Source organism: Lycium barbarum, chromosome 1, assembly GCF_019175385.1.
Source record: "Lycium barbarum isolate Lr01 chromosome 1, ASM1917538v2, whole genome shotgun sequence".
Classification (NCBI taxonomy): Eukaryota; Viridiplantae; Streptophyta; class Magnoliopsida; order Solanales; family Solanaceae; genus Lycium; species Lycium barbarum.
The window spans coordinates 155,122,884-155,150,130 of NC_083337.1; the positions used below are offsets into that span (position 1 = coordinate 155,122,884).

Genomic DNA, 27,247 nt, shown 5'->3' on the forward strand with positions numbered 1-27,247 from the left:
TTCCTTCCGGAATTTGCGTATTGACTAATTAACTAAAACTAAGAGCCTGTTTGGATTGGCTTATTTTAGATGCTTTTGCGTCAAAATAGCTTTTAGAGCAAGAGCGTGTTTAGGCAAGTGGTCGTTTCCTTTCCACGTTTAAGGTTCCACACGTTCTTATGGACTTTATGTTAATTGTCTAATCAATTTTACTACTCAAAGAAACAGAGAAAAAATGAAAAAGAAAATAGTAAAAGAAAAAAGAAGAGAATAACAAAGCTTTACACTGTTCCATCTAGGGTTTTTATACATCTGCACTCCCACTTTGAATATAGCGAGAGTCTCTCTAAAACTAGTTCTGGAAATCATATTGCTTCCAGGTAAAACTGATCTCTTTTCTGCTTTTATATATGGATTTTCTATAATTAAGTCCATTTTTAGCTAATATTTTGATTAAAGTTATTAGACCAACTATCAGTAAATTTAAATGCAGTGGGCATATGTGCACCTGTGTGTGTGTGTGTGTGTTAAAGTTTGTTAACTAAGTTTTTTTTTTTTTTTTTTTTTTATATACATATATATATGTAATCTGAGTCTGAAAATGGGTATGATCCTGCTAAAAAAAACTGTTAAAATGGTTTTGTTGCTGCTTACTATATTGTTTGTGAGAGAATTTTTGATGTTAAGGTACTGTTTGGTGAATGAGACTGAGGTTGAATTATTTTATAAGTAAGTTGAAATGATAATTTATTTGATGGGTTCTATGTTTTCCTTTTAGGAAGAGAATTAATGAGTGACATGACAAGGTATGGTTTTTGCGTAATACGATAGTAAAGAATTATAAAATTTGAATTATATTTGACGCTATTTGTTCCCTTTTTGTTTCCTTGTTCAATGCAGCTACTCTTTGTAACCAAGAGGCATATTCGACACGTATTTCTTAGAATGCCGTATTGTTGAATGAAATGATATAGGAAAAGAACTGAGAATGAATTATTTTATAGGTACATTGAAATGATATTTGAAACTAGTTCAATCGGTTGAGAGGAAACTGGAATTGACACATAAAAGTAGACACGAATCTGTTCTGGTTTCTATGTTTTCCTTTCAGGAAGAGAATTAATGAGTGACAAGATATGGTTTTTGCTTAATATGATAGTAGAGAATTATAAATTTAGATTTTATTTGACGCGATTGGTTCCCTTTTTGTTTCCTTGTTCAATGCAGCTACTTTTTATAACCTAGAGGCGTAGTTGACACGTATTTCTTTGAATGTCGTATTGTTGAATATTTTGAGTTGGGTGTTTTGTATAAATGTGATGAATGGTGCATTGCTTCTGTGCATAGCATTAAGTTTTTTTGGATAGCTCTTCAAAATTTTCTTTTCCTCCTAATAGATTGATTTCTTTGAGGAATTTTATGATCTTGATTCCTCAAAACTGCAACATGTGTGATGTATACAACAACAACAACAACCCAGTGAAATCCCACATCGTGGGGTCTGGGGAGGGTAGAGTGTACGCAGACCTTACTCCTACCAAGGTAGGACGGCTGTTTCCGAAAGACCCTCGGCTCAATAAAAGCATAAAAAGAAGTCAGATAAGGCTAAAAGATTCAAAGCGATAAGGAAATGAAATGAAATAATGCAAGCGACACAGATACCACAGGATAATCACCTATTCAACAATGATGCTTTGACCTTCTTTCTGATTAAGTGATGTATACTTACTATAAATAAGGGAGAAGGAAGTAGTTTAGGCTTTAGGGTAGGCGCTTGTCACATTTTCTCTGAGGATACCCTTTTAATCACTTAATCAGAAAGAAGGTCAAAGCATCATTGTTGAATAGGTGGTCGTTTCAGATTAATTCCACTCTCCTACTCTATTTCCCACTGCCTTATCTATTTTCTTGTTCCAGTTCTCTGTTTATTCTTTATTAAGGTTTATTAAACATTAGATAATGCAAATGAATTAGGCTTCCATATATGGCTACTTTATGAGAACTACTTTCACTGAATCAGATTGAACGTTCCGAGTCCCTAGTATATTGCTTTGACTTCCATTTTTTTGGTTTTCTTTGTAACATTTCACATTTGAGCAAAGAGACGGTGCCACTCTCCGCGCACCCCCCCACACCCACCCCACTTGCTCTCCTTGACCGTCTGTCTGTCTATCTCGATTGAATTTTGCTTTAAAATAAATAGGTAAAGAAAGTCCTCTTGCCTTTTGAAGTTATTAGGAGACAGTGGTACTAACTACTAAGACTGAATTTCTCTGTATCTCAAACCTATAGAATCCGTTACATGTCCTTCTCCTTTTCTGCATTCATTTCCTTGTTGGTGACTTGTTTTTCTGAGAGCAAAGCTCAACCAGAGCCATCCATGATTTAAACGTTTCTATTTTCTTTCTTCTGAAATTTTCTTTTGTTTTCTCTATCACCCTATAAGTTGATTAAGTCCACTGAAATACTTTCTTTTTAAAGAAAAATAGTGGCTTTCTACAGTTACCAGTTTAAAAAAAATAAAATAGTGGCTTTCTACCTTTCGTACTTGGATACAAAAGATTTATATAGTCAACCTCCTATTTTTCCACCAAAAATGTTGTCGAGCTAGTGCACAAAAGAAATCCCTCAATCCTGTCGTTAGCTTTACATATTTGTAAAGAGGAACATAATACCAGTCGACAAAAGGGAGAGATGGAAAGAGCATAGATTTGTGGTAGGATTTAGAATGTACTTTCACCCACTACCTTTGGCCTTTCATGGGCTGTACGTTAAGGTCCTATGAGATGTCAAGTGGCTTTCTACAGTTACCAGTTTAAAAAAAAAAAAATAGTGGCTTTCTACCTTTCGTACTTGGATACAAAAGATTTATATAGTCAACCTCCTATTTTTCCACCAAAAATGTTGTCGAGCTAGTGCACAAAAGAAATCCCTCAATCCTGTCGTTAGCTTTACATATTTGTAAAGAGGAACATAATACCAGTCGACAAAAGGGAGAGATGGAAAGAGCATAGATTTGTGGTAGGATTTAGAATGTACTTTCACCCACTACCTTTGGCCTTTCATGGGCTGTACGTTAAGGTCCTATGAGATGTCAAGGCACTTGTTAATTTAAAGCTTATTATTTGCCTTGTGGTTGCGGTAAATTTATTGGTGAAATTTCTCTATGCAGAGCTTGATTCTTGTAAAGTACTTGAGAAATAAGAGACTTGGAATTGAAAAACTCAGAGCTCCTTGCTTTTCTATAAGAACTTCTTTGGCATCCGCTTCTGCAGTGATGTCTTAAGTTTTCCGTCTTTCTGTTCGATAATGTTAAAGTTTTATGCATGCATGTAAGCTGAAAGGTTGCGGTAAATTTATTGGTGAAATTTCTCTATGCAGAACTTGATTCTTGTAAAGTACTTGAGAAATAAGAGACTTGGAATTGAAAAACTCAGAGCTCCTTGCTTTTCTATAAGAACTTCTTTGGCATCCGCTTCTGCAGTGATGTCTTAAGTTTTTCGTCTTTCTGTTCGATAATGTTAAAGTTTTATGCATGCATGTAAGCTGAAAGGCTCGAAATACGATGAACGCGCTATCCAATTACTACTATTCATCCGCATTTTACATATAAAAAAACTATTCATTCTCATTTTTTGAACTGGAATCCATAAACCGATTGGATTCAAGGAGTATATGCTCTCATAGATGTTTTTGTACATATCTTAACTCATCAGTCTTAAATCACCTTTCTGTTGTTGTTGTCTGGCTTTGTGCCTTTGACAGCATTGAGGAGCTTTTGACTTTCTAATTACTAGTTTGGTTGTTTCCTTCGATGAGTATGTTAGTTGTTGGGATGGCCTGTGTCCATGATACAAGCTTCTTGTCGTTATTTCTTAGTAGTAAGTACTACTGTCATCATATCCACCATCCTGAAGATTGATGAAGTTTTCGTTGGCACTTTGTTGTTTCTTATGCATTTTTTCACGTTTATCTAGACTTCTGACCTTCCCTCAACGGCCTAGATTACTTTATGCCGCAGGGAAGATTTATTTCTTGTTGTTTGTCAGTTCACTGAGATTTCCTAGTGTTTCCTGCAGAAATTTGAATCTTAGTCAATTTTTCGGAACTCTTGAATTGTTCTTCGTCACTTTGGGATGGGGGATGCAGAATCTCTTCAACCATCAAAGAAAAGGGCCGCTGTAAAAGAACTAGCACGAGATAATCCTGGTCTTGATGATGATAATGAGTCATCTGAGCAGGAGAGTGGAACTTTCAAGAAAGCAAGTGATGAGGTGATGGCAAGTGGAAGAATTGTCAAAGTTCGTAAAACAGCATCGACTACAACTACTCCTTCTAACCCTTTAGCGGCGATCCAATTGGTTCCACCTGCTAATACTAGTACAACTCCTGCTGTGACCACAACTGAAGCAGGGAACGGGACAACAATTTCCGAGAAACCAGAAGACTCAAATGATCAAAGTGAGGCAATTAAAAAGGAAGAAACAGATTTGAGTAAGGAAGCTGATCATGAAAAGGAAACTGATGAAAACTCTAAGCTACCAGAAAGCAAGACCAATGAATCAAAAGCTGATGTGAATGTTGACAAGGAGAAAGTTGGTAGTCCTAATGGACCTAACGCACCTGAATCTGCTGAAAAGAAGGCAGCGGAAAGTGAGAAAATCAAAGATGATACCGAGGCAGGCAGAGTAGTGGAGAAGAGTACAAATGGCATAGAAGTGGAAGGCAATAAGTCTGAGAATGAAGAGGAAAAACATGTGGGCGATGGGAAAAATGAAAAGGGTGCCAAAACTGCATCTTTTAGCTCGTTTCAACAGCTCTGCAGTAGCCAAAACGCTTTCACGGGACTTGCAGGAACTGGGTTCTCCAATACTACATTCTCATTTGGAGCTAGTTCAAAAGAGGGATCTCCACTAGGATTTGGTTCTGAATCAGGGGCTGGTTCTGGTTCTCTCTTTGGAGTAAAAAGCGACCAGTCATTTTTTGGTCTTAGTCTTCCTACTAATGAAAATGCTTCAGGGTCATCTAGTGTTAAAAAGAGTGAGGGAACTGGATTTCCTTCCATGCAAGAGGTTTCTGTTGAAACAGGGGAGGAGAATGAAAAGGCAATCTTTACAGCCGACTCTGTGCTCTTTGAATTTTTTAATGGAGGGTGGAAGGAGCGTGGAAAGGGAGAACTGAAGCTCAATGTTTCTTCAACTGGAACTGGTAAAGCTAGACTTGTTATGAGAACCAGAGGGAATTACAGGTTGATTTTGAATGCTAACCTTTATCCTGAAATGAAGCTCACAAGTATGGATAAAAAAGGCATCACTTTTGCTTGTGTGAATAGTGCTGGTGACGGGAAAGAGGGACTTTCAACAATTGCTTTGAAGTTCAAGGATGCCTCTACTGTTGAGGAGTTTCGAGCTGCTGTGACGGAACATAAAGATAAGGTGGCAGGCTCTTTGAAGACACCACAAAATTCTCCTTAAACTTCGGATTACTAATAAATATGATAAAGATGCATAGAGATTCTATTTTACTCACGGAACCCGCTCTACAGTTCCCTCCCCCACCCCCCAACCCCCACGCACCCCCCTCTTTTGTAGAGTAAAAAAAAAGTATAGCGTATTTTGTCCATAGATGGATAACTTATTTTCTCCATCTTGATGTTGCTTATCTGTTGTATTTCTTCTCTTTTTGGCCTTCTTGGGATAAAACCTGTGGTTTAGCTGTCTTTTTGTATTTGCTCTATAGGCATGAATCGTAGACACAGCTCTAGCCTTCGATCTCATTCTACTATTAATTTCTGAGGTATTCAATTTTTCCTATTTTTGGATAAAGCTGTAACTCAATTGCCAACCTCAGAGAAATTTGCCTATGGTTTGCTCCGTGAAGGTGCAAGTTCTTGAACTCTAATCTCAATAATACTTGAGAGTTTAGATTACAAACTAGTAGTATTACCATTAAAAAAAGGGGGAAATATATTCTGAAGAGGTTATTGTAGTATAAAATGTTCTTGACTTGTTCTTATTGTGCTAAACTTGCTTAATTTGGTCTACCTAAACAGGTCTTCCACACAATCCTTGAGACAATAGATATATCCTTAAACCATTAATAAATAAGATGCAGTAGCAGTAGTCCTAATGCTGTTCTTCAGAGAAAGTTTGGTTCTCTTCACGTGCTATCTTTGGCTCTTTACCCTATGTCATTTCCTCACGAGTCACGGGTCATGCAAAGACAATGAAAAATACTTAAAATTGAGTGCTCGAGATTGATTTTCCTGCCACATTTCAGCCGTTTAACCAATTATAAACTGAGGTTCACGGAATTCACTTAAATGCACACAATCGTATGCTTTTTTTCCCATCAATCATCTGCTGGTTTTTTTAGTTTCCACCTGGTATTCGACATTGTTTTTTTTAGTTTCCACCTGGTATTCGACATTGTTTTAAAAGACAGTGTCAGGACTCGCCCCGGGGCATGGCAGTGGCAAAACGCCCTGAGGCTAACGCGCGGGGCTTGATTCCTATGAGACTTACGCCCTAAGCGCCCAACCGTACGCCCTAAACACGCCTAACGCCCAGGGCTCTCCTAACAGTTCTTACACAAATTATATTTTAAATTCCTTAATTAAAATCATCCACCCTCATAATTGTTTAACAAAATAATGATACTTAATAGTTTTTCATCTATAGAAATAGAAGATTGGGTGTAACTCATCTAACAAGTCGTAGTATTGGATATTTACTATTTGAGAACGTCGTGAGGGTGAATATCACTTATTTTTTTTTAAAAAAAAAACACATAGCGGAATTGTACATTTTCACTTGTCATTGGACTTAAGTCCTATGTATCAGAATTATCATATAATTTTATTTTTTGTTCATGAAGAAGTTATGTTTTAATTGTAATATTGATAAATTTTATTAATTATTTGCTTATAGGGAGATAAAATGAATAGTATGATAGTAATAGTGTTTTAAGAAACTGTGTTTTTTTTCCGTGTTTGAAAGTTAAAATGTTAGAATTGTTTTGCATTTCATAATAGCTTTTATTTCATTGTATTGTTTATACTTGTAAAATTATGTTATATATAATTACAAGTTATAAGCGGTGTATAATGGATTGCTTTGATCATTTTTTTGTGAGGATCAAGCGCGCGCGCGCTCACACACACACACACACATACATACATACATACATACATACATACATACATATATATATATTTCATTTATTTACAGTTTTCTTTTATTTTTTTATGTAATTGTACCTATTTAAAAATATTTATTGTAATTATATTATTTTAAGAAATACTAAAAATTAAATACTCATGGGGCTTACGCCCCGTGCCTCGAGGCTTACGCCTCGTCGAGGCGTATGTAAAACGCCCCGCCTTACGCCCCCGCCTTTTAAAACACTACTATTCGATACCTGCATTGGGCACCGATTAAATTCGGATTCACTTCGGAAAGTCCACATTGGTGATTAAGTGTTCTCTAACAAAAGTGACTCCACACCTTACTCAAATCCGAGACATCTGATTAAGGATAAAAGAGTACTTATCACCACCATACCACAATCCTGATTGGTAATCATATACAGTTTGTAATTGACAAAACGAATATTGCCTTTAATTTGTTTTTCGGGTAGCTTTTCTTTAAAAACAACATTAGACTTTGTGACATTACAGGATTGACCTTGTGACACTGCAGAATTTTGCTTCCTCTGAAGTCTACAAAAGGATCAGGGAAGGAGGCCAGAATTCAGAAACACATTCTCGTGAATTATTTCTCCATCTTTAAACTGGAAAACAGTATAAGAAAAAGAAAAAACAATGGGAAATGCCACAGAAAAAAGAAAAAAAAAATGAAGAGGAGAATGAAGTCCAATAAAATATTCGAGACTCTGGCAGTCCACTTCTATGGTGACGAGTAGTTCTTGGTGCACATTCTTGAGCAGGATCCAACGCAGTCATTCATTTTTCCACCATCTAAGAAGAAAGAATCAAAAGAAACTAAATTAAAGAACAAATACACCAAGAGAAAGACAAAGTAAATGACAGAATAAAAAGGCTCAAGGGAAACTTACTAGGTTGATGTTTTGTGCTGAGAGCAGAACATGTAGAGAAAGCACAACCTAACTTGCAGAAGTTAAGGTTCTTACTGTCTGGTTGACGGCTGATATCATTTTTTGAACTGGCAATAGAAGTACTGTTACCTGGATCAGTATTAAAGATGCATTCTTTTAAGCATCTAGAAGTGCAAGTGCATAGATTCTGAGAAGGTTCAATTAAGCAAAACACAAAGCATTTCGAATAACAATCTCTAAAAGAGGTAATAGAGGCTCTGGACTGTCCTATAAACACCCCAAAGGCCACTAACACTAAAACAAAAGCCCTTAACTTCTTTAACTCCATTTTTTTCCTTCGCTCTGTTTTTTAACAACACAAACTTCTAGGCCTATGGAAAACCTAAAAGTGTACTTATAGAACTGTAATAGCCAGTATTATCAAGTGGCATATATAGTGAAAGAGTTGGCTAATTTTTTCGGTGACATGTGATGGTTTTTTGTCTTTGCCCATTGCTATTTTATATAGGATTATTAGAGAGGTGGTTAAAAAGGACAAGGCATTTGGAAAAAGAGTTTAAATACAGAAATTTTTACACCTTTATGTTATTTTATTTGTTGTAGCGGGTAATCTATCTTATTTTCAGGATTATAAATCTTACATGTTAAGCAGATTTATCTATGAATATCCTTTAGGTGACTTGATCGATAGTATAAAAAAAATGTATAGAACTCAAAGTCGATCAGAAAATACAGTTATTATTTTCCTTTTCTTAATATCATCTAGTGTATAGAATGGTCCAACATAGTTAAAAAATTGGGGTTTGTCATTACTCATGATCATAGTTGCAATTGATTTTTCCCCTTCTAATTCTATTTTTTTTTCCCTCATCCTCTTTTCTAGCTTATCATGCTAAGCTAGCAAAGGGAGGAGGATACCTCTAATGTGGGATATGTGTCCGAATTGGGCTCTTATACCATGTTAAATGGACCTTAAGCCTAACTCAACCACAAAAACTAGTTCAAAGGAACGAGGATTGCTCAAGCGTCCAGAAATCTGGTCCTGATCCCATCTGAGAATTTCTCTTCAACATTTCATTACAAGGTTAGACTTTCAAGTCAAATTCTTCTACGGAGTTGATATGTAATATGGCCTTCATTTTCATATAGGCATAAGCCTATTAGCAATGAACTTGGGCACCAAGTTTTAATGTGTGGTGGATACATTTGTTCATGACATTACCCATGGCATCACAAACTTGGAGACCAAGTACTTCTTGCTATAAATAGAAGAGCTTCCCATAGTTGAAGACACACCAAAAACAATTGAAGAGCTTCTCTTTCTCTTTGTCTTCTTCTTTTCTTTTAGAGTATTATTGTAAGAGAGTTGTGTGTTTGGAAACACTTGTGTGAACCCTTTATTGGAGTTATCTTGTGAGGTTATTCTCTTGGGGGTTTTGGGATATTAGAGTATTTAATTACTCGAATTTTGTACTCTCTTTTGTTGTTTTGTACTCTCTTTTGTATCCGTTGGTGTTAGTAAATTTGTTTCTCTTTTGGTTGTGGATGTTGGTCAAGTTGACCGAATCACGTTAAATCTTTGTCTCCTATTATCCTTGTTATTGTCTTCAATTGACTGTTTTGTCTAATTCCGCACTACCCCAGACTCCCGATCCTGACAAATTGGTATCAGAGCCTAGTTAATCCGGGTTTTGTTCTAGTAGTCATTATGATGATAACGAAGATTTATGTTGAGAAATTTGACCGAAGTGCAAACTTCGGTATGTGGCAGCTGAAAATGGAAGCTATCTTGGTTCAGGATGGTTCAGATATGGCGCTGCAAGGAAAGGAGAACAAATTAGAAAAAATGACGGATGAGGAGTTTGCTAGCCTTGATAAAAGGGCGAGATCTAGTATTATACTAAATCTCTCTGATGATGTATTGCGTGAAGTAGCTTCGGAAATCACTGCTAAATGCATGTGGGAAAAGCTGAAAGGCTTGTATATGAAAAGGCCGGTAGAGAATAAACTCTACTTGAAGCAGAAGCTTTACACGTTTCGCATGGATGAAAGTACTTCCATACTCTCACATCTTGACGCTTTTGGTTCCATTCTTATAGATTTGAGTAATATAGATGTTAAGATTGAGGAAGAGGATCAAGCCGTTTTGTTAATATGTTCCCTACCCCAATCCTTTAAGCATATTAGAGATACTATACTTTATGGGAAAGAAATTATCTCTTATAGAAAAATCAAATCTATGCTAAAATCTAAAGATCAGATAGATAGAGATATTACTGGGGAAGGTAGTGGAAATCAGGCGGCTGGTTATTTGTTAGGAGTAAATCTGATGCAAAGTTCAGATACAACAATTTAGTGTGCCATTATTGTCATAAAAAGGGCCACATTAAGTTTGAGTGTCCTAAGTTGAAAAAAAGAAAAAGAAAAGAAAAATAAGCACGGGGATTCTAACATTGTTGAAGCAAGTGTTGCAGCTGATGAGATTGAAGGAGCTATATTCTTAGTAGCTGAAAATAATTTTAGTTCTAACGATGAGTGGACTTTAGATTCGGGTTGTTCGCATCATATGTGTCCCAACAAGGACTTATTTTCAACATATGGTTCTATTGAAGGTGGAGTTGTTTTGATGGGCAATAATGCTGCCTGCAAAATTGTTGGAAAAGGTACAGTCCGAATCAAAATGCACGATGTGTGGTGAGAACTCTCACCAATGTTAGATATGTTCCTGAGTTGAAGAAAAATCTCATCTCTTTGGGCACTGTAGAATCTCTTGGGTGCAAATACACAGGTGAAGGTGAAGTTCTTGAAGTCTCTCGAGGTGCTCTTGTGGTTATGAAGGCACGTAAGTCTGGGACGTTATATACGTTGTTGGGATCTGCTATTACAGGTGTTGCTACTGTTTCGACATCAGACGGAGATTCGTCTGATTTTGACATCATGAAATTGTGAAATTTGCCCCTTGGGGCGTTTTGAAGAAGGTGGAGCAAAATTACTATATCACTCAAAATTAGGCCAAGGTGGAGATTTGTAATATGGCCTTCATTTTGATATAGGCATAAACCTATTAGCAATGAACTTGGGCACCAAGTTTTAATATGTGTGGTGGATACATTTGTTCATGACATTACCCATGGCATCACAAACTTGGAGACCAATTACTTCTTGTTATAAATAGAAGAGCTTCCCATAGTTGAAGACACACCAAAAACAATTGAAGAGCTTCTCTCTCTGTTTTCTTCTTTTCTTTTAGAGTATTATTGTAAGAGAGTTGTGTGTTTGGAAACACTTGTGTGAACCTTTTATTGGAGCAATCTTGTAAGGTTATTCTCTTGGGGGTTTTGGGATATTAGAGTATTTAATTGCTATAATTTTGTACTTTCTTTTGTATCCGTTGGTGTTAGTAAATCTGCTCCTTTTTTGGTTGTGGATGTAGGTCAAATTGACCGAACCACGTTAAATCTTTGTCTCCTATTATCCTTGTTATTATCTTTAATTGATTGCTTTGTCTAATTCTGCACTATCTCGGACTCTTGATCCTAACATGATATTTTTTGGGTAAAATTTCCCATGTCTACAGTCTCAATGTATTTTAAGCCCCCGTTTGACCATAAAAATTATTCACTTTAGTCTGGATTTTTTTTCCACTTTTTTTCAGAATCAGCGTTTGGCCATGAAAATTCCGAATACAACTTGAAGTTGTATTCTGGAATACCAAAAACTCAAAAACTTGTTTTTTTTAAAAAAAAATCACTTTTTTTACTTTTTTACAACTACATTTCACCAAAAACTACAATTTTAAAAACTATGGCCAAACACAACTCCAACTCCAACTTCAACTCCAAAATTCCAAAAAAAAATGATTTTTTTTTTGGTATCTATTGACAAACGGGGCCTAACTCTATTTTTGCGAAATCACCAAAAAAAGGAAAAAGAAAGGTAAAAGAAAGACTATTGATTATTCCTCTTGTCTATCTATACGTGCAATATAATCTCACTATTCTCCTACCGTCCTACGTCTTGTGTGTGTGTTTTGTTTTGGGATTTTGATCATCAAATAATTTGTTTTCGACGTCGCGAAAAAAGAATTGTAAACCTATAACCCTGATATATATTCATTTCATATATAGGAACTATTATTATATTTTGCTTAGAGAAATGAACATTGCAGTGTTTTGTCATTACTTGGGTAAGAAAATTGTATTTTCATTCACTTTGTTAGCCTGGTTTTTTATTTGTGTGATGTTCAGATTTACATTGTTCATTGAAGATGTTGCATTTGTACTCCTGATAATTCTTATTCGAATACTCTATTCTTTGAATTTGACACTATTCATGTTATTTGTGAAGTTAGACAATCTTTTGACAGTTTTGTTGGAAATATCTTTTAATATGAGATTGTCATTCATAATACTTTAATGTGATTTTTGAACATTTGAATTTTATTTAAACAAATTTAACATTTGATTAACACTAAGAGTGTGTTCGGTACGGAGGAAAATGTTTTTCAAGGAAAAGATTTTGCTGGAAATGTGTTCTTGGAAAATAAGTGAATTTCTACTTATTTTCTCATGTTCCGTTGCGTATTGAAAAATAAGTGAATTTTTTACTTATTTTTCATGTTCGGTTGGTTGGTAGAAAACATTTTTCGAAAAGTATCACCCATATCACACCAACCCCCACGCCTACCCCACCCCCAAGCACCTACCCTCTACCACCCACCCCCCAACCAAATCCCACCCCCACCCAACCACCACCCTCCAACGCACTTCATCTTCACCCACCCCAAGCCTACACCACCACCCACCCCAACCCTACCCCATCCCACCCACACCACCGCTCTATCCAACCTTCCCACCCACACCACCCCCCCCTCCCAAATTTTCTATTTTATATATTTTATTTTACTTTTATAAAAAATGGGAAATTTTTCTTATCCACCCCACATCAAATTTAACCACACAAACTTTTCGTTTTTGTAAAGGTAAAATTAAATATGAAATAGAAAATTCGGGAGGGGGTAAGGGGTGCTGGCGGGGAGAGGTTGTGGGGTGTAGGTGCAGAAAAAAAAAAAAAAAATGTTTTCGAAACTTTTTTTAAAAAATAAATATGTGTGGAGGGGGTGTTGGGCCCTGGGGGGGGGGGGGTGATTGTCTTAGAAAACCAAAAACTTTTTAAAACTTTATTTTTTTTAATAGGGTGGTGGGGTTTTTCTTTTTTTTTGGGGGGGGGGGGGGGGGGATTGTCTTAGACAACCAAAAACTTTTCAAAACTTTATTTTTTTTAATGGGGTGGTGGGATTTTTCTTTGGGGAGGGGGGGGGGATGTGTCGTGGGGGTGGGTGGTGTGAAAAACCAAATAATAAAAAAAATTAAAACTTTTTTTAGGAAAAAAAAATTATGGAAGGGGGGTTGGGAGGTCTCCACGGGACTGGAGGGGGGATGGGTATTGTAGAACACCAAAAAAAAAAAAATTGGAGAGGGAGGGAGGGGGGTGGGTTGTGGTGGGGTGAGGGTGGTGGATGCGGGAGGTGCGTGGGTTTGTGGGAGTTGATAGAGTTTGGTGGTTGGGGGTGGGTTGGGTGGTAGTAGGGTAGTTGATGAAATGTCAATTATGGACTTGTTTTGATGAAATGTCAATTGTGAACTTGTTTTTTCTACTTTGATTAGGGAAGTCATTTTTTTCATTTTTAAAGAACTTGTTTTTCCTAAAAAAAATATTTTCCAAAACTTTTGACCAAACAAACATTAGAAAATTGAATCTCCTTCGTACCGAACACACCCTAAAAGTTAAATGAATGCATCCTTTTATTTTAAACATGTTATTTTTGTTAGAACACAGAGAGGAAAAAGAGAATGTGTTTTCATTATTCATTAGAGAACGATTTACTAGTGTTAATAAGCTTAATTTATATAAATACAAATTAACTGTATCAATAAACTTCAAGTAAGAATGATAAAAAAAAAGAAGTAATTCATTAGCTCAGAAAATCACAACATTGCCAAAGTGCGATGGTAGGATTTTGGGCAATATTTAGTTGAAGTTGAAAAAAAAAAGTATTTATAATTAAAGTTGAGAAAAGGTATTTGAAAGCTAGAGTTATATTTGAACGTAAATTTCACTTTAAGAAAAAAGTTGAATTTTTATGAGTTAAAACCATTATTTCCCTTGAAATACTCCTCAAATAAGCTTTTAACACTTTAGATTCTCTATTTTAAATTAAAACCGAATTAATGAACCAAATTATGATTGTATATGTTTTGATGTGATTTTTGAAAATGTCTCTGGGTTAGCTCGATCTGGTGAGATCACGACCAATCTTATTATCTGAAACATTGCTATTTTCCTTTTGGATAAAAGGGAGGAATAAGAAACAATGTGCATAAAATAAATAAATCGAGTTACGATCAATAACACATCTAAACTATCATTTTTCGCGAGTTTCATATTTTAACTATTAGTTGTTTCCTTTTTATAACTCAATTATCACCATATATGTATTAAAACACACCTCAAAGCTGACTAGGTCAACAATCAGTTGTTTTCCTTTTCTACTAGTTATCATCTACTCAACTAGGTATGTTTTAATACATAAATGATGATAGTTGTTTAGAAAAAGGAAATGATTGGTTGATGGAATGTGAAACTCGCGAAAAAGTGATACTTGAAGTGTGTTTTTGACCATTATCTCTAAATTAATTGAACAACTTCAAATAAGAAATTTTCACCCCCCAACTTTGCTTTAAAAATCAAACTCCCCTCTCAACTTTGAACAATAGTCATTCTCCCCCCTTTATCCTATACAATGTCTATTTCGTCCTTGTTATTTTCAATTCTCCATTTATATAATACATTTTTATATTATAGGTAATATTTTTTTTAACTTAGGTATTTATAAATTTATTTAAGTTCATCAACATATTAAGTGGAATAATATTTTTATGAATTTGTCACGAAATCTAATGCTATTTTTATAATTGTTATGTCAATTTTTTTTTTGTAACTGGAAATTTTATTACCAAAGTATAGTAGTAATATTTATAAATTATTTCTACATATGCATTAAATATATGCATGTACAAGCATGTCTATGTATATTTAAATTTAACGTCTCTCTCATTCTCTATAGTCCATTAAAATAAACAAGTTTTGGTTGTAATTAATGGAATATTTCTTCAATTATAATTTAAAATTCATTTACAACATAAATAAACAATTTTTAAGAATTTGTCTCTATTGTATTTTATTCTTTGTATTAGTTGCATTAAAATATATTTATACAACTATTATCAGCTGTTATTTTCAGTTGTATAAATAGATATTAGAGTTTTGATTGTTATTAGTAAAATTAATTATTTTTATTCAGCTAATTTATTTCATTATAAAACATTATTAACTTATATACTCAATTAATATTTCTCACTTTTTTTTCACTTAGAAGATAATATTTATTTTTTATAGGAAATTTGTTACATAGATTAAAAAAAAATGAAGAATATCTTGATTTTAGAAAGTAAAAAAAGAAGAAGAGCAAAGTTGATAATGTAAGGGTAAAATAGGAATTTATAAAAGTTAATTAGAATAAAGGGGGGAAATGATTATTGTTTAAAATTGAGGGGAGAGTTTAATTTTTAAAGTAAAGTTAGGAGTATAAATGATTTTCGCTCTATAAGAATAACAAAAAATGGGAAAATCACAATAATATTATTTTTTTAGGCCTAAAAATAATCACAACCGCCCACGGATGAAGTGCGAAAGTAGTATATTTATTGAGATTTTATTCCAATCTTAGGCGGTCACCTAAGTTTAGAGTCCCAATCAGAAAGCGATACGTCTTCAATTTTTTTCCTTATATATCTACTTTGCTGACGTCTTAAAAAAGTGTAAATCAACACCACAACACAAAAATCTACTGATGTTGCCCCTTCTCAAATGCTACTAGGTTTTTCACATTCAAATTGGGGTCGATTTTTCAATTTAGGGTTCTGTTTTTGATAATTACTTCTTTTCTTTCTTTTGAGTTCTGAAAGTTAATTATTAGTTGATGATGGCGGGAGTGGAAGAAAAAGATGTGGAGTACGAGAGTGATCCTGAAGAAACAAAGTTATCTTTGACGACGAGGAGAAGAGAAGCAAGTGACGATGAGGGTGAAAAGACCCCAAAGAAGGTTGATGACGTGGAGTACGAGAGTGATGAGGAAGAAGCAAAGCTGTCTTTAAAGATGAGAAGGAGAGAAGCAAGTGATGATGAAGAGGGTGAAAAGACTGAAAAGCCCTTAAGGAGGGTTGATTCCGATGACGAATCCGAGGGACAAGGCGGTGCTGCTGAATACGACGAAGAAGAGATAGAGGAAGAGTATGTTGATGAGGGTAATGAAGAAAGTGGTGTTGTTGAGGAGGAGGATGGTGTAGTAAAGGAGGTTTTGGGGGAATTGCGTTCGGGGATGGAGGATGGTAGTGGGGTTGTTTTGGGAGAGGAGAAAAAAGTGAATGAACCTTATGCAGTGCCTACGGCGGGTGCATTCTATATGCACGATGATAGGTTTCGAGATAATGCTGGTGGCCGACACAGGTCGGTTTTTGCCTTACTTATGTGAATTGTCTTGTTTTTTGTAGTCTGTGCTTTTATATGCCTAACCCAATTAGCTTGGCATTGAGACATGGTTGTTGTTGTTGTTGTGTATGTTGAGAAATCATATTTAGGAGAATCCGCCTGTTAGGAGTGAAATGCTCCCGTGTTCTATGTGTCACTTAAGAAAAGAAAGGCTTTTGGAATTTGTGGGCTAGAACAAACCTTAAACATTTGTATGACTATAAATCAAGGGAACTTTTAAAGTTAAGTTGTTTCTATGACGTTCTTTTTTTGGACAGATTAAAAAGGAAAGTGTGTCACATAAATTGGAGGGAGTAGAATATAAGTGAGCCAGTGAATGTGTAAGGGAAAGAACCTGAATTTCACTTATTACTTCCGTCTTGCACCTTAAACTAAATAGAATCTCTTGCGCGCAAAAGTTTGGTAATGGATGGTACGCTTTAATGAATTTAAGTTTATCCATTCTTAAAATGTGTTGTCAATAGAGGCTTCTAGTGTATGTTCTCCCCAGGATTTTGAAACTATTAAGCATTTGTTGATTTCGGCGTTCTTGATTTTTAATTCTTAATTTTTTTTTGGATTTTGCTTATCTTGATGAACTACTTAGCCATCTTAGAAGGATTGGATGGAAGCTAAACTTAAATGCTGATAGATCTAGCAGGCATACTTAATTGGACGGGCGGAGCCACGTTGAACCAAGGGGTGACACCGCTTTGTTGGAAAAATTTAGTAGATATCTATATATGTATATATCGAAGAAAATGACACCCCATGACATTGAGCGTCGCTTGGAGCGTTTGTTCGGCGCTTGATTTTGTTGTCCAAGGTTGTAGGTTCGAACCTCAACCTAAGCATAATTTTGGCAAATATGACCACTGTGGCTTAAAATTGTGGTTATGTAGTATCGAACCCACGACCTTTTGTAGCTTAAAACAGAACTTAGCCAATGGTTCAAGGTTATCTCTTACCTACAGATGCGATATTAATATTTTTGTTGTCTTTTCCATAAAATATCAACACCGCTTACGGGAAGTCCTGCGTGCGCCACTGTCAAGTGTCAACTCACTTCATTGACCACTAGGTCACACCCTTGGGTGCGCAAGGATGGTTAAGAATTTTCTTGCTGGTATGCGTTGTACACTTAAAATAGAGCAGGGGAATGTATGCATTGTTTTGTAGTCATTGCAAGGATGTGTGCTCTTTATAAGTTATTCTTAGATTGCCTTATTTATAGGACTTAATATGCCTGGAGATCAGTCTCTTCCACAAGAAGCTGATCCCACCTTTAGTCCTAGTACACACTTATTGCTTAAATTTAGTGGTGCAAGCAGATACTGAGGTAGCATAGCAGTATTCTGTATGTTTAAAAGGTAGAGAACGGAACGACTGCTGGTCTGCATCTCTAGTTTTTCTGTCTGTTGAAAAATTGGCTCAAACAATGAGAGGATCTTAGAACTTAGCATATGCTTCTTTTGCCTCTTCTAATTAATTCACTGCTTATACATTTTTCTAAATTATTATAGAACAGGTCTCCATACAAATAAACTTCTGTAGTAATGAGAGAAACTTATACCATTTGTCATATACATTTGTTTTGTTTAGGCGTACATTTGGTGGCAGAAAGTTATGGGAATCAAAAGATGATTGGAAATGGGGGCATGACAAGTTCGAAGAGTTGACTGTGGAGGAGAGGCATTATGAAGAGGTGAATGCTTTTAGTGATGTGCTCTTTTTTCGTGGTTTATTTGTTTTCTCTCGTGTCCTGGTCTTCGGGACATTGAATGATATGATCTAAAATAGTTCTGTTTAATCTCTCAGGGTAGGAGGACCTCAAGGGGCCGTTATCGAGGTCGTGGTAGAGCTCGAGGGGCTGCACGTGGAACTTCTCAAGGAAGAAGACCAAAGGCATACATCAATGATTACAATCAGAGTACCAATAATAACCAGAAGATTCAGAACAGTGCTCCAAAAGGTATGCGGGGTCGGGGACCAAGCAGGTATCGACCAACATCTAAGGAAAACATTGATGCATCTCCAATGTACAAGCAGTGAGTAGCATGTCAGCTAATTTCTTTCTTCTCTTTATCAATAATATTATTCGACTTTCTCATATTGAATTTTCTTTTCAGATCTGGTCAGTCAGTTGAGAAACTTTCTGATAATAGCAGCAGCGAAGCATCTGCTCCTGTATCAGATCTGCAAAATGATGGAATTACATCTGTGAAGCAAAACTTTGCATCAAGCTTGAATTATGCTTCTCCTCCATTTTACCCCTCTAGTTCTTCTACTAAAGAAAATACAGTGACACACAAGAGGGATTTGCAGACCGGGACAAGCAGCCACCGCGTGCAGCCTTATCTTTCAGGCAAAAGTTCTGCTGCTGCACAATCAACGGCAATGTTGCGGGGGAAGGATGTGAGGGTTTCTACTGGTATAGACAAGCTTAAAATTGATGATTCGATTTCTGCAGATTTTGCGAAGCTTCCGTCCAATTTACAGATGCCTCCTGGTGCCTCGTCAGTGTACTCTAATAAGCAGCCTCAGAGAGGCCAAGGAAGAGGATTTAATACATCGCCACATATGAATTACCAATACCCTCCCAATAACCAAGGTAACAGAGTTTCTCAGCCAACCAAGCTCCATTCTACTCAGCGAAATTCTGCTCAAACTCGAGGACAACCTTCTCTGCAAGGTACCCAGCAGCTTGCGCAGCAAGCTGGTACTGGATCTCAATCTTCTCCTCCTCCCAGGACAGGAGAAACTGTGAATACCTTACATGGAGAGATTGCATCTTCTTTAGAGTCGGGAAAATTGAGTGCTATGGTTGCAAAAGGAAAAGGCAGTCTTCAGGGCGCTGGAAGGGGATCAGCCCCGTATGGCGGGGCACAAGGTATGGGTTCGCCTGGAGACACGGGTAGTGGTAAAGGTGATCAGAACGTATCTGCAACTCCAGCCTATTTGCCAGGTAGTCCTTTCATGTCAAGCATATGTAGGTGTGTGCATGTGTCCCTTGGGATGGTTCAATTGCAAGATCTTCGATGTTTTTCTTCTGTCAGTTAGTTATAGTGGCTATTGTCGTGATTATGCTGAATCGAGTAGTTCTATACACCGGAGGTTACGTTGGTTCTTGATTCTTGAGAAGGGTCAGTTTTGTACTTCTTGATTTTCTGCATGGAAGTCTTTAACAAAGTTATGGATTTTGCAGTGATGCAATTTGGGGGACAGCAACCTGGTGGCATGAGGGCTGCTGTTGGCATGGCCTTCCCTGGATACGTTGGTCAACCACAACTTGGGTTGGGGAATTCCGATATGACATGGTAGGAAGATGTCCCCTTGTACTGTATGGAGATTTTACTGCTGGTTCTTTCCTAATTTACACCCGGTTGGAGGTGCTACTTTACCTGTGTAGCGGGAATGAATTAACCTTTTTGTCCGAATCCTTGACTTTAGTGAAATGCATCTATTCATTAATATGTCTCCATCGGCTTGCTGAATGGGGTTTACTTAAATAATGTGATTTTCCAATCTACAGGTTGCCAGTTTTAGCTGGGGCTGCTGGAGCATTTGGCCCAAGATACTGTTCGCCGTATTTTGCTCTTGATGGTGCTTATCATGCTCGCTCATCTGGTGGGCCGATATCTTCTCTGACTGCTGCTCCAAGGTAAGTGTGTTTCTTGCTGATTTACAAGATATTCCAGCTTCTTTCGTGTTCCCTTCTAGCTTGAATTTCCGTGTCATACTTTACTTCATGTAGTTATTCTCATTCCTTTGGATTTGTTTGTGTCTGTCTATTTGTTCTCTCTCTCTCTCTCTCTCTCTCTCTCTCTGTGTGTGTGTCTTGTTTACAATTGAACATACAACTTTCACATGAAGTGTGAACAAAGACTACCATTAGTTGAGTTAGGATTAAGGAGATACTGTAAGAGAACCAGTCATCATTTCCTTTTAAATTCCAAACTTGTTCCGGTTGTATACCTCAAAGTAGGGCAAGGCTTTGTGCCTGCGATTTGTTACATGTACTTGTTTAAGAGTACATATCGTACAATTATTTGGTGCGGATACGTCTATATTTTTACTAAATTGTGGTGTATCTGAAGAATCTGCACGAAGTACCCACAACCTAAGTTGCTCGGACTCTGATGCGGGTGTCCGATACGGGTGCGGATCTAGAGGTTGGATGCTTCATGATCTAAATTTTAAGAATCGGGTATATGGATCCAGGTATGGATACGGGTGTGGGGATTCAGCTAAAAATAATTCAAATATCTAAAAATAGAATTATAAAACCTAAATTGTGAGATATTATGTGGAAAACTTGAGGAGAATCAATCTGTCCGGAATTTCTCCGTCGATTTTGGTCAAAGTACCCAAAATCGGTTGACCAGATCGAGTACGGATCCCACACCCATCTCGTGTCGACATGGGTGGGTCACCGAAAGTGAAGAGTCCAAGCAACTTAGCCCACAACACCTGTTTGACACGGGTACATCGAGGTAAATGACGGATCTATGCAACATAGAAAATTTTCAAGGGATTCCAACTTGTCTGTTTTCACACTTATCGATTCCTTAAACCTTTTAGTTTCTGGACGTTTCTCTTGAAGAGGGTTCTTGTGCCATTGCTTTGCAAGACGATGGCTTAAATGTTTATGTAATTGTCTCTAATAAAAGTCGTTCCATACATTCAGTTGGTCTTTTGAGATAGTAATTTCTTTGTTTCTTTGAATACTGCAAGCTTTAGTTGTTTAGCTCAATGTTTGGTTGCAAAAGTAATAAGGTGAAAACCAGCTTAACAATTACTGCTATCTGCAGCAAAGAGGAGGATAGTACCAGTAAACCAAGCAATGAGCGGAAAACCCAACAGAAGAATGGTATAATTTGCTCTTAACATGTCCACTTTTTCTGTTCTACTGGTTCTGCAAAATTCACTTAGGTATTACAAAATCTTTGCTTCTGTATCTGATCTTGTCTGCCTCAATTGCGCTCTGCAGAGCTAACTAATGATAATTCCGGACAGCGACAGAAGAACCCTCGCAGGCAAGCCTAGATGCCATTTTGCTGAATCGAGATATCTTATTCCCGAAGTTTTCTTGTACAAATGTTGTTTGTATATACCTGGTTTACTTAACAAAGATTCTGAGTTCCTTTTTTGTTCTGGCACAGATATACGGAGATGAAGTTTGACCAATGAGATAGTGCCATAGTACGGTGCTGCTCGAATAAGCAGATAAAGGTCATGATTTATTGTTGACTTTTCCCTTGATTCTCAGGTCTCGCCAATCTCCGAGTAAAACTTGTGGTGTTGCAGCTTTAAGCCATGCCCTCTGTTAACTCCAATTGCTGATCTGGAGTATCTGGGGCTATAGGTAATGATCTCTTGGACTTTGATATGGCTGCTTCCTGTTTTGCTTTGTTTTAAAATGCCACATACATAACATAAAGGAGTATACTGATTATATACGGGATTTATTCCCATATCAAAATTGTTTACCTTATTAAAAAACCCGTTGAGGATTCACCACTACTGCAGCAAATGCTCTACCCCAGTTTCTCGAAGTGCAGGGAACAAAGAGGAGAAAAGCCAGAGGAAAGTACTTACTGGCTAATAAGCGGGGGACTTTTGAACTTGAAAGAAGTCATGTGTGGTTTTTGTGATGTAACTCGATGCTCTCTGTATTAGCAGTAGAATTAATCTTACATAATCGATACGATGTGTTCTTTTCTTTTGAACCTGTTTTCATATTTGGAGTTTGCATTTGCAGGTTTACATGACAGACACCTGCTCATGCTGCTACACTTTCAGAGATACACTGCAGCTTGACGGGTGGCAGTACTTTGTTTGAACATATGGTAAGATTTCAGAGCTCTAAACGTCATTCTTTGGTTGTACCTTTTCTAAATTGAAGAAATGAGCTGTTTACCTATTTCTTATGAATCTCAGGTTCGTGTGGCTTGGTTCTCTCTCGCTGAAGCTTAAATAATTTCTACTATGCTCCCTTCAGGAAAATAAAGATACAGGGCAGAAGTATTGTACAGCTGTGCTCTCTTAGTGCGTGAAGTGTTTTCTTCTAAACATATATATGCTAGCTTGTATTTTCGAGTTTTCCATTAGGAGCCTTAGTTTATGTGAGTCGTTTGGTGGATACCTCAGGGTTCGGAGCTTACTGTTTTATTTAAATATAGCATTGCTTGCTCAAATATTTGAAGAATTAATTTTGTCTAAAACGAACTTCGCTCAAATAATCTTGCTAATAAATTGCTCTCTGTGTGACTCTTCATTTTAAAGCTTACGCCAATAGGAATTTAGCTCTGTTGTTTGAGTTGGTCTAATCACGAGTTCAGGAATTTAGTAATGCAATCTCGTAGACTCTTAGGGGTCGTTGGGTCGGAGAACAAGTTGTATCAGGATTAATTATCGCTGGATTAGTTACCACATCCTTTCACAGGGATAAAAATAACACTACAATTTCAGGATTACCAAATGAGCCCTTAAAAAGTTAGGTTGGAACCAGAGCCTTAAGTTCTATACAGTCCAAGCTTCCGACTGTGGCAGAATGATGTCCGATGAGAATTAAGTGAGATCGGCGATTAGCACTATCTTTCTAATTAAGGAACACAGCGGATTACGTGATGGGATTGAATATATGTAAAGATCACAATAAAAAAATGTTTTAAGTATTGGAGATCGAGGAACTCCTTTGATATAACTTTATAAAGCATAACCAGTCTCACAAAATAAGTTTGCTCGGGCCGATAGATTAAAGTTTATTAACTTTGCTTTAGTGGTCAATGAAGCTGGTGAAAATTAAGGGAGGTTATTGATTAATTGAGCATTCTAGTGTATGATGAAGCTGATGAAAATTATGGGAGGTTGATGCTTAAATATTTGCGGAGATTTCTTGTCCTCTTACAATTTAAATAGAAGAAAATGATTTTTTCAGATCTCTTATGTGTAAAAAAGTCATAAAATTAAAAAGAATTTTTAAAGAGTTAAATAACTATTCTCCCCGTGCAAGTAGACAAACCACTATTATCAACTGAAAAAATAAAACCATGGCATTTACTTGGTGGGGGAAGGGTATACGTATATTTGAAGATGATATGCTGATTTGAGCTTCTAGAAGGATGCTGATATTTGAAGACTGGACCATTCAACAAAGGGGGACCATAGCTCACTTTTGCTTTGGCGTTTGGCCCTTTACGGGACTAAATTGGATCACTCTTTTCTATTTATGCGAAAGAATTAAAGAGAGGTATGAGTGTCTGTTACGATCATATTTCTATACATTGATAGAAAAATTATATTATATATATATAAAGAAAGATTCTTTGAGTCTTCTAGAAGGAAAAAGACCACAAACAAGTCTAGATTCTTTGAGTCTTCTAGAAGGAAAAAGACCACAAACAAGTCTATGCTGTTACATGTCGTTTGATAGAATGTATAAGGTGGAATAAGAATTTAGGATTGGATTTATTTCATATTTGGTATGGGGTACAAATTAATTTCAGTATAAAATTATATTAATATTTGGGATTAAATTATTTCATCTCTTAGGTGGAATAATCATAACAGGATTGGTTATCCTTGGGATAATACTATAAAATGATCATCTTACCCCTGGATCGTTTTCATTGATTAAATTGTGTGTGTTTTTGTTGGTTTTAATTTTGGTCTCAACACATATTTAGCTTCTGATTTTTGTTTAGTTTCTACAAAGATTTTAGCTACAGTTACTGCACTTTTTTTTTGCTGAAATTTATGCACAGTTTCTGCAATTTATGATTCAATTATATCTAAGTCGTTGTAATATCAAGGTTAAAATTGAAAATAAGAAATTTATCCAACTTCAAACCGAACACATGTTTAAAATTATTTCTAGTATATCTCATTTTTAATCCAATGAACCAAATAAAGAACTAGTACTAAATAATCCCCTGGATTAGGTAGTCTCAGGATTATAATCCTGGGATAATTTTGTCCGCCTACCAAACGACCCCTTAGTTTATAGGTTATGAACTTGCTAAAACTTCGGTTACGAATTCAGCCAAACTCAGTAGCTCTAAGCGCTTTATTAGTCTTAAAATATTTATTGAATACGTATAAAATTATTAATTTAGAATTCAATAACTTAAAAGGATTAGTTAGAATTCTGAACCCATAAGCTTCAAATCTTAATTTTGCCTTTGATGTTAGCAATTAAATATTTATACATATTAATGAGTTTCCTAATAAAAATAAAGTCTAATCGAACGTTATTTGAACCCGTACAAAATAATGTAATTCCGCCTGTTTCTATGAGAGACCCACAGCATGAAGAGTAGTAACTTTCAAGTGTTGCGGCATGTTTCGTTGTCACGCCTTAAACAGATTCTTGTCTTTGCCTCTTTACAAAATGCTGAATGGATCCATTCGTGTTAAACAGATTCTTGTCTTTGCCTCTTTACAAAAGGCTGAATGGATCCATTTGTGTATTACACTAGAAGTTTGATAGTTTTGGCAAATAAGTAAGCAGACAAAACATGTGATGTCATGTGACCTTCGTTATTCAGGTTACTTTTATATATTGTAGATATCGAAAGTCTTTCACACTACAGGTTTATTTAATTGTCTTTTATATCCATATTACTATATTATATAAGAGCAAATGTGAGGATTTTTGTAATAATAAGAGCAAATGTGAGGACTTTTGTAGTCCTCACAATAATTTCCCAATTTTTTAAAAACTTTTTAATTAATTACTTTTATGTCCTAATTTTATTTATTTAAATCATTTTTTTTGTTTTTTGTTTTTAAAGTCTACTTTTCAAAAGCTATCGAACCTGGGGACTTTTGTAGTCCTCACAATAATTTTCAATTTTTTTTAAAACTTTTTAATTAATTAATTTTAGGTCCTAATCTTATTTATTTAAGTCAATTTTTTTGTTTTTTGTTTTTAAAGTCTATCTTTCAAAAGTTATCGAACCTCCTACCTCATTTTTCATGTTATTTGATTTTCTGACTGGTGCTTGATATCCGCATTTGAGCCCAATTAATCCAGATAATTCGCACTGTATTGCGCCTTTCGGGGGGAGCGCTTCCTCCAAAGATTTTTTTCCATATCCATGTTCGAACCCCTAATCCCTAATTAAGAGAGGAGCAGCTCCATCCGCTGCACAAGTTAAATTATGTATTTGTCTTCAAAGTTCATTAACTATGTATAGATTATTTATTTAGAACTAAATAACTTCATAAAATTAGGATACATAAGTTATAATGTCAAATTCCGGCTCCAAATTTGATTTGAATTAAATAATTTCATCAAATTGGAAGTTAAAATATTAAAGGAGTGGAATGAAAATTTTGCTTTCATATAACTACCCACTTGTGGGACTACAATGGGTATATGATTTTTGTTGTTGTTGTTGTACACTTGTACTAACACAAATTATATTTCTTAAGTTAAAATATCTACTTTTATATCTTGAGTTTGGGCCCGGGCTTAGCACGAGCCTCACATAACTAGTATATATATATATATATATATATATATATATATATATATATAGCAGTAAACAGGATGTTGACAACTCCTAAATGGGATAAGTAATCTGCCTCAGCCAGTTCTATTAGTATAAATGAATGTTACTCCATAAACCTTCTTTACACCTAATTTTTTAAATAATTATAGAACAAAAAGTGACCCCAAACTCTTCGCTCGTACGCAATGACTTGTACAGTTACAGGCACCGCCGGGGCCTTTTTTTTTTTCTTAAAAAAATTGAAAGAAAAGAAAGTGTAGTTATAAAAGTAAATTTCAAAGCAAACATGCCATCCACACTTGAGATTCTTTCTGGCTATCGTATTTAATTGGAAAGCATTTGCCTTTTAAATTCCAATTTTCTACTACACTAATTGACAAAATTTAACCCTTTGTCCAATTACGTCAATTAAATGTTGTATATTAGTTTATTTAAATTATTTTTGTTTACCCCGAATTTGGGAAATCAATTGAATTTGTATGCGGGTATAGGATATGTGCTTGGATCTTGATATATGTTTGATAGTGGAAAATAAGCGTGTGAGTATTTAGTAATAAAACGGCTAATAACGATAATTTGCTCGATTTGCTATGGACATGAACATTTAGAAGCTATGTTCCATACTTAATGGAAGAAGCACAATATAAATGGGAACAAATGGCCTTGGCCGGATCAGATATTGATGGAGAGAGATTGTGTATATGAGCTCTTTTATTATAAATGTTCTTGGAAAGTAAAGGAGCCAACCCTTACAAAGGAGGGAGATGTGCTCTATTTATAGTGATGCCTCTATGGGCCTCTTCCCATACAAATGATTAGAATAATAATAAAAAGGACAGCTCTGAGCATATTTGGTGGGATTAGGTTGACCGTACGATCTGACACACGCATGGTTGGTGGTTGACCATGGTAGGACGCTATCGACGCGTGGCAACCGCGTAACGGATCTCCCGGATCAACGGCCATGACCAAAACGGACTAACGGCCAGGATCTCCCAGACTAACGGCCACGATTTCCCGGACTAACGGCCACGATTTTCCGGACTAACGGCCACGATCAAACGGACTAACGGCTATGATCAAAC

General features: G+C 36.0%; 3 protein-coding genes across 3 annotated transcripts; 2 read left to right on the forward strand and 1 right to left on the reverse strand.

Moving 5' to 3' along the window:
• The first annotated feature begins 101 nt into the window (after positions 1-101).
• LOC132598472 (nuclear pore complex protein NUP50A-like) lies at positions 102-5,779 on the forward strand. Its single transcript, XM_060311348.1, has 2 exons — positions 102-359; positions 4,059-5,779. Exon 2 carries the CDS (start codon positions 4,116-4,118, stop codon positions 5,451-5,453), a length of 1,338 nt encoding a protein of 445 aa, XP_060167331.1. The 5' UTR covers positions 102-359; positions 4,059-4,115; the 3' UTR covers positions 5,454-5,779.
• A 1,759-nt stretch (positions 5,780-7,538) lies between these two features.
• Positions 7,539-8,467, reverse strand: LOC132620437 (thionin-like protein 2). The gene is made up of 2 exons (XM_060335139.1): positions 8,056-8,467; positions 7,539-7,957 (listed from the first exon to the last, which is right to left on the reverse strand). Exons 1-2 carry the CDS (start codon positions 8,381-8,383, stop codon positions 7,887-7,889), a joined length of 399 nt encoding a protein of 132 aa, XP_060191122.1. The 5' UTR covers positions 8,384-8,467; the 3' UTR covers positions 7,539-7,886.
• Positions 8,468-15,864: 7,397 nt separating this feature from the next.
• LOC132598479 (protein MLN51 homolog) lies at positions 15,865-22,907 on the forward strand. Its single transcript, XM_060311363.1, has 11 exons — positions 15,865-16,623; positions 18,247-18,349; positions 18,463-18,692; positions 18,774-19,609; positions 19,850-19,961; positions 20,177-20,305; positions 21,456-21,514; positions 21,635-21,680; positions 21,807-22,009; positions 22,406-22,493; positions 22,585-22,907. The coding sequence occupies exons 1-9, from the start codon at positions 16,097-16,099 to the stop codon at positions 21,832-21,834; spliced, it is 2,070 nt and encodes a 689-aa protein (XP_060167346.1). The 5' UTR covers positions 15,865-16,096; the 3' UTR covers positions 21,835-22,009; positions 22,406-22,493; positions 22,585-22,907.
• The last annotated feature ends 4,340 nt before the right edge of the window (positions 22,908-27,247 follow it).

Bases quoted from the DNA above. Each gene is read 5' to 3' on its own strand.
- LOC132620437 (XM_060335139.1), bottom strand. From the start codon at position 8,383: ATGGAGTTAAAGAAGTTAAGGGCTTTTGTTTTAGTGTTAGTGGCCTTT. The intron at 7,958-8,055 runs GTAAGTTTCCCT...CTTTCTTCTTAG, and splicing joins CAGCACAAAACATCAACCTA to ATGGTGGAAAAATGAATGAC.
- LOC132598472 (XM_060311348.1), top strand. From the start codon at position 4,116: ATGGGGGATGCAGAATCTCTTCAACCATCAAAGAAAAGGGCCGCTGTA.
- LOC132598479 (XM_060311363.1), top strand. From the start codon at position 16,097: ATGATGGCGGGAGTGGAAGAAAAAGATGTGGAGTACGAGAGTGATCCT. The intron at 19,610-19,849 runs GTAGTCCTTTCA...TGGATTTTGCAG, and splicing joins AACTCCAGCCTATTTGCCAG to TGATGCAATTTGGGGGACAG. The intron at 20,306-21,455 runs GTAAGTGTGTTT...TGCTATCTGCAG, and splicing joins TCTCTGACTGCTGCTCCAAG to CAAAGAGGAGGATAGTACCA.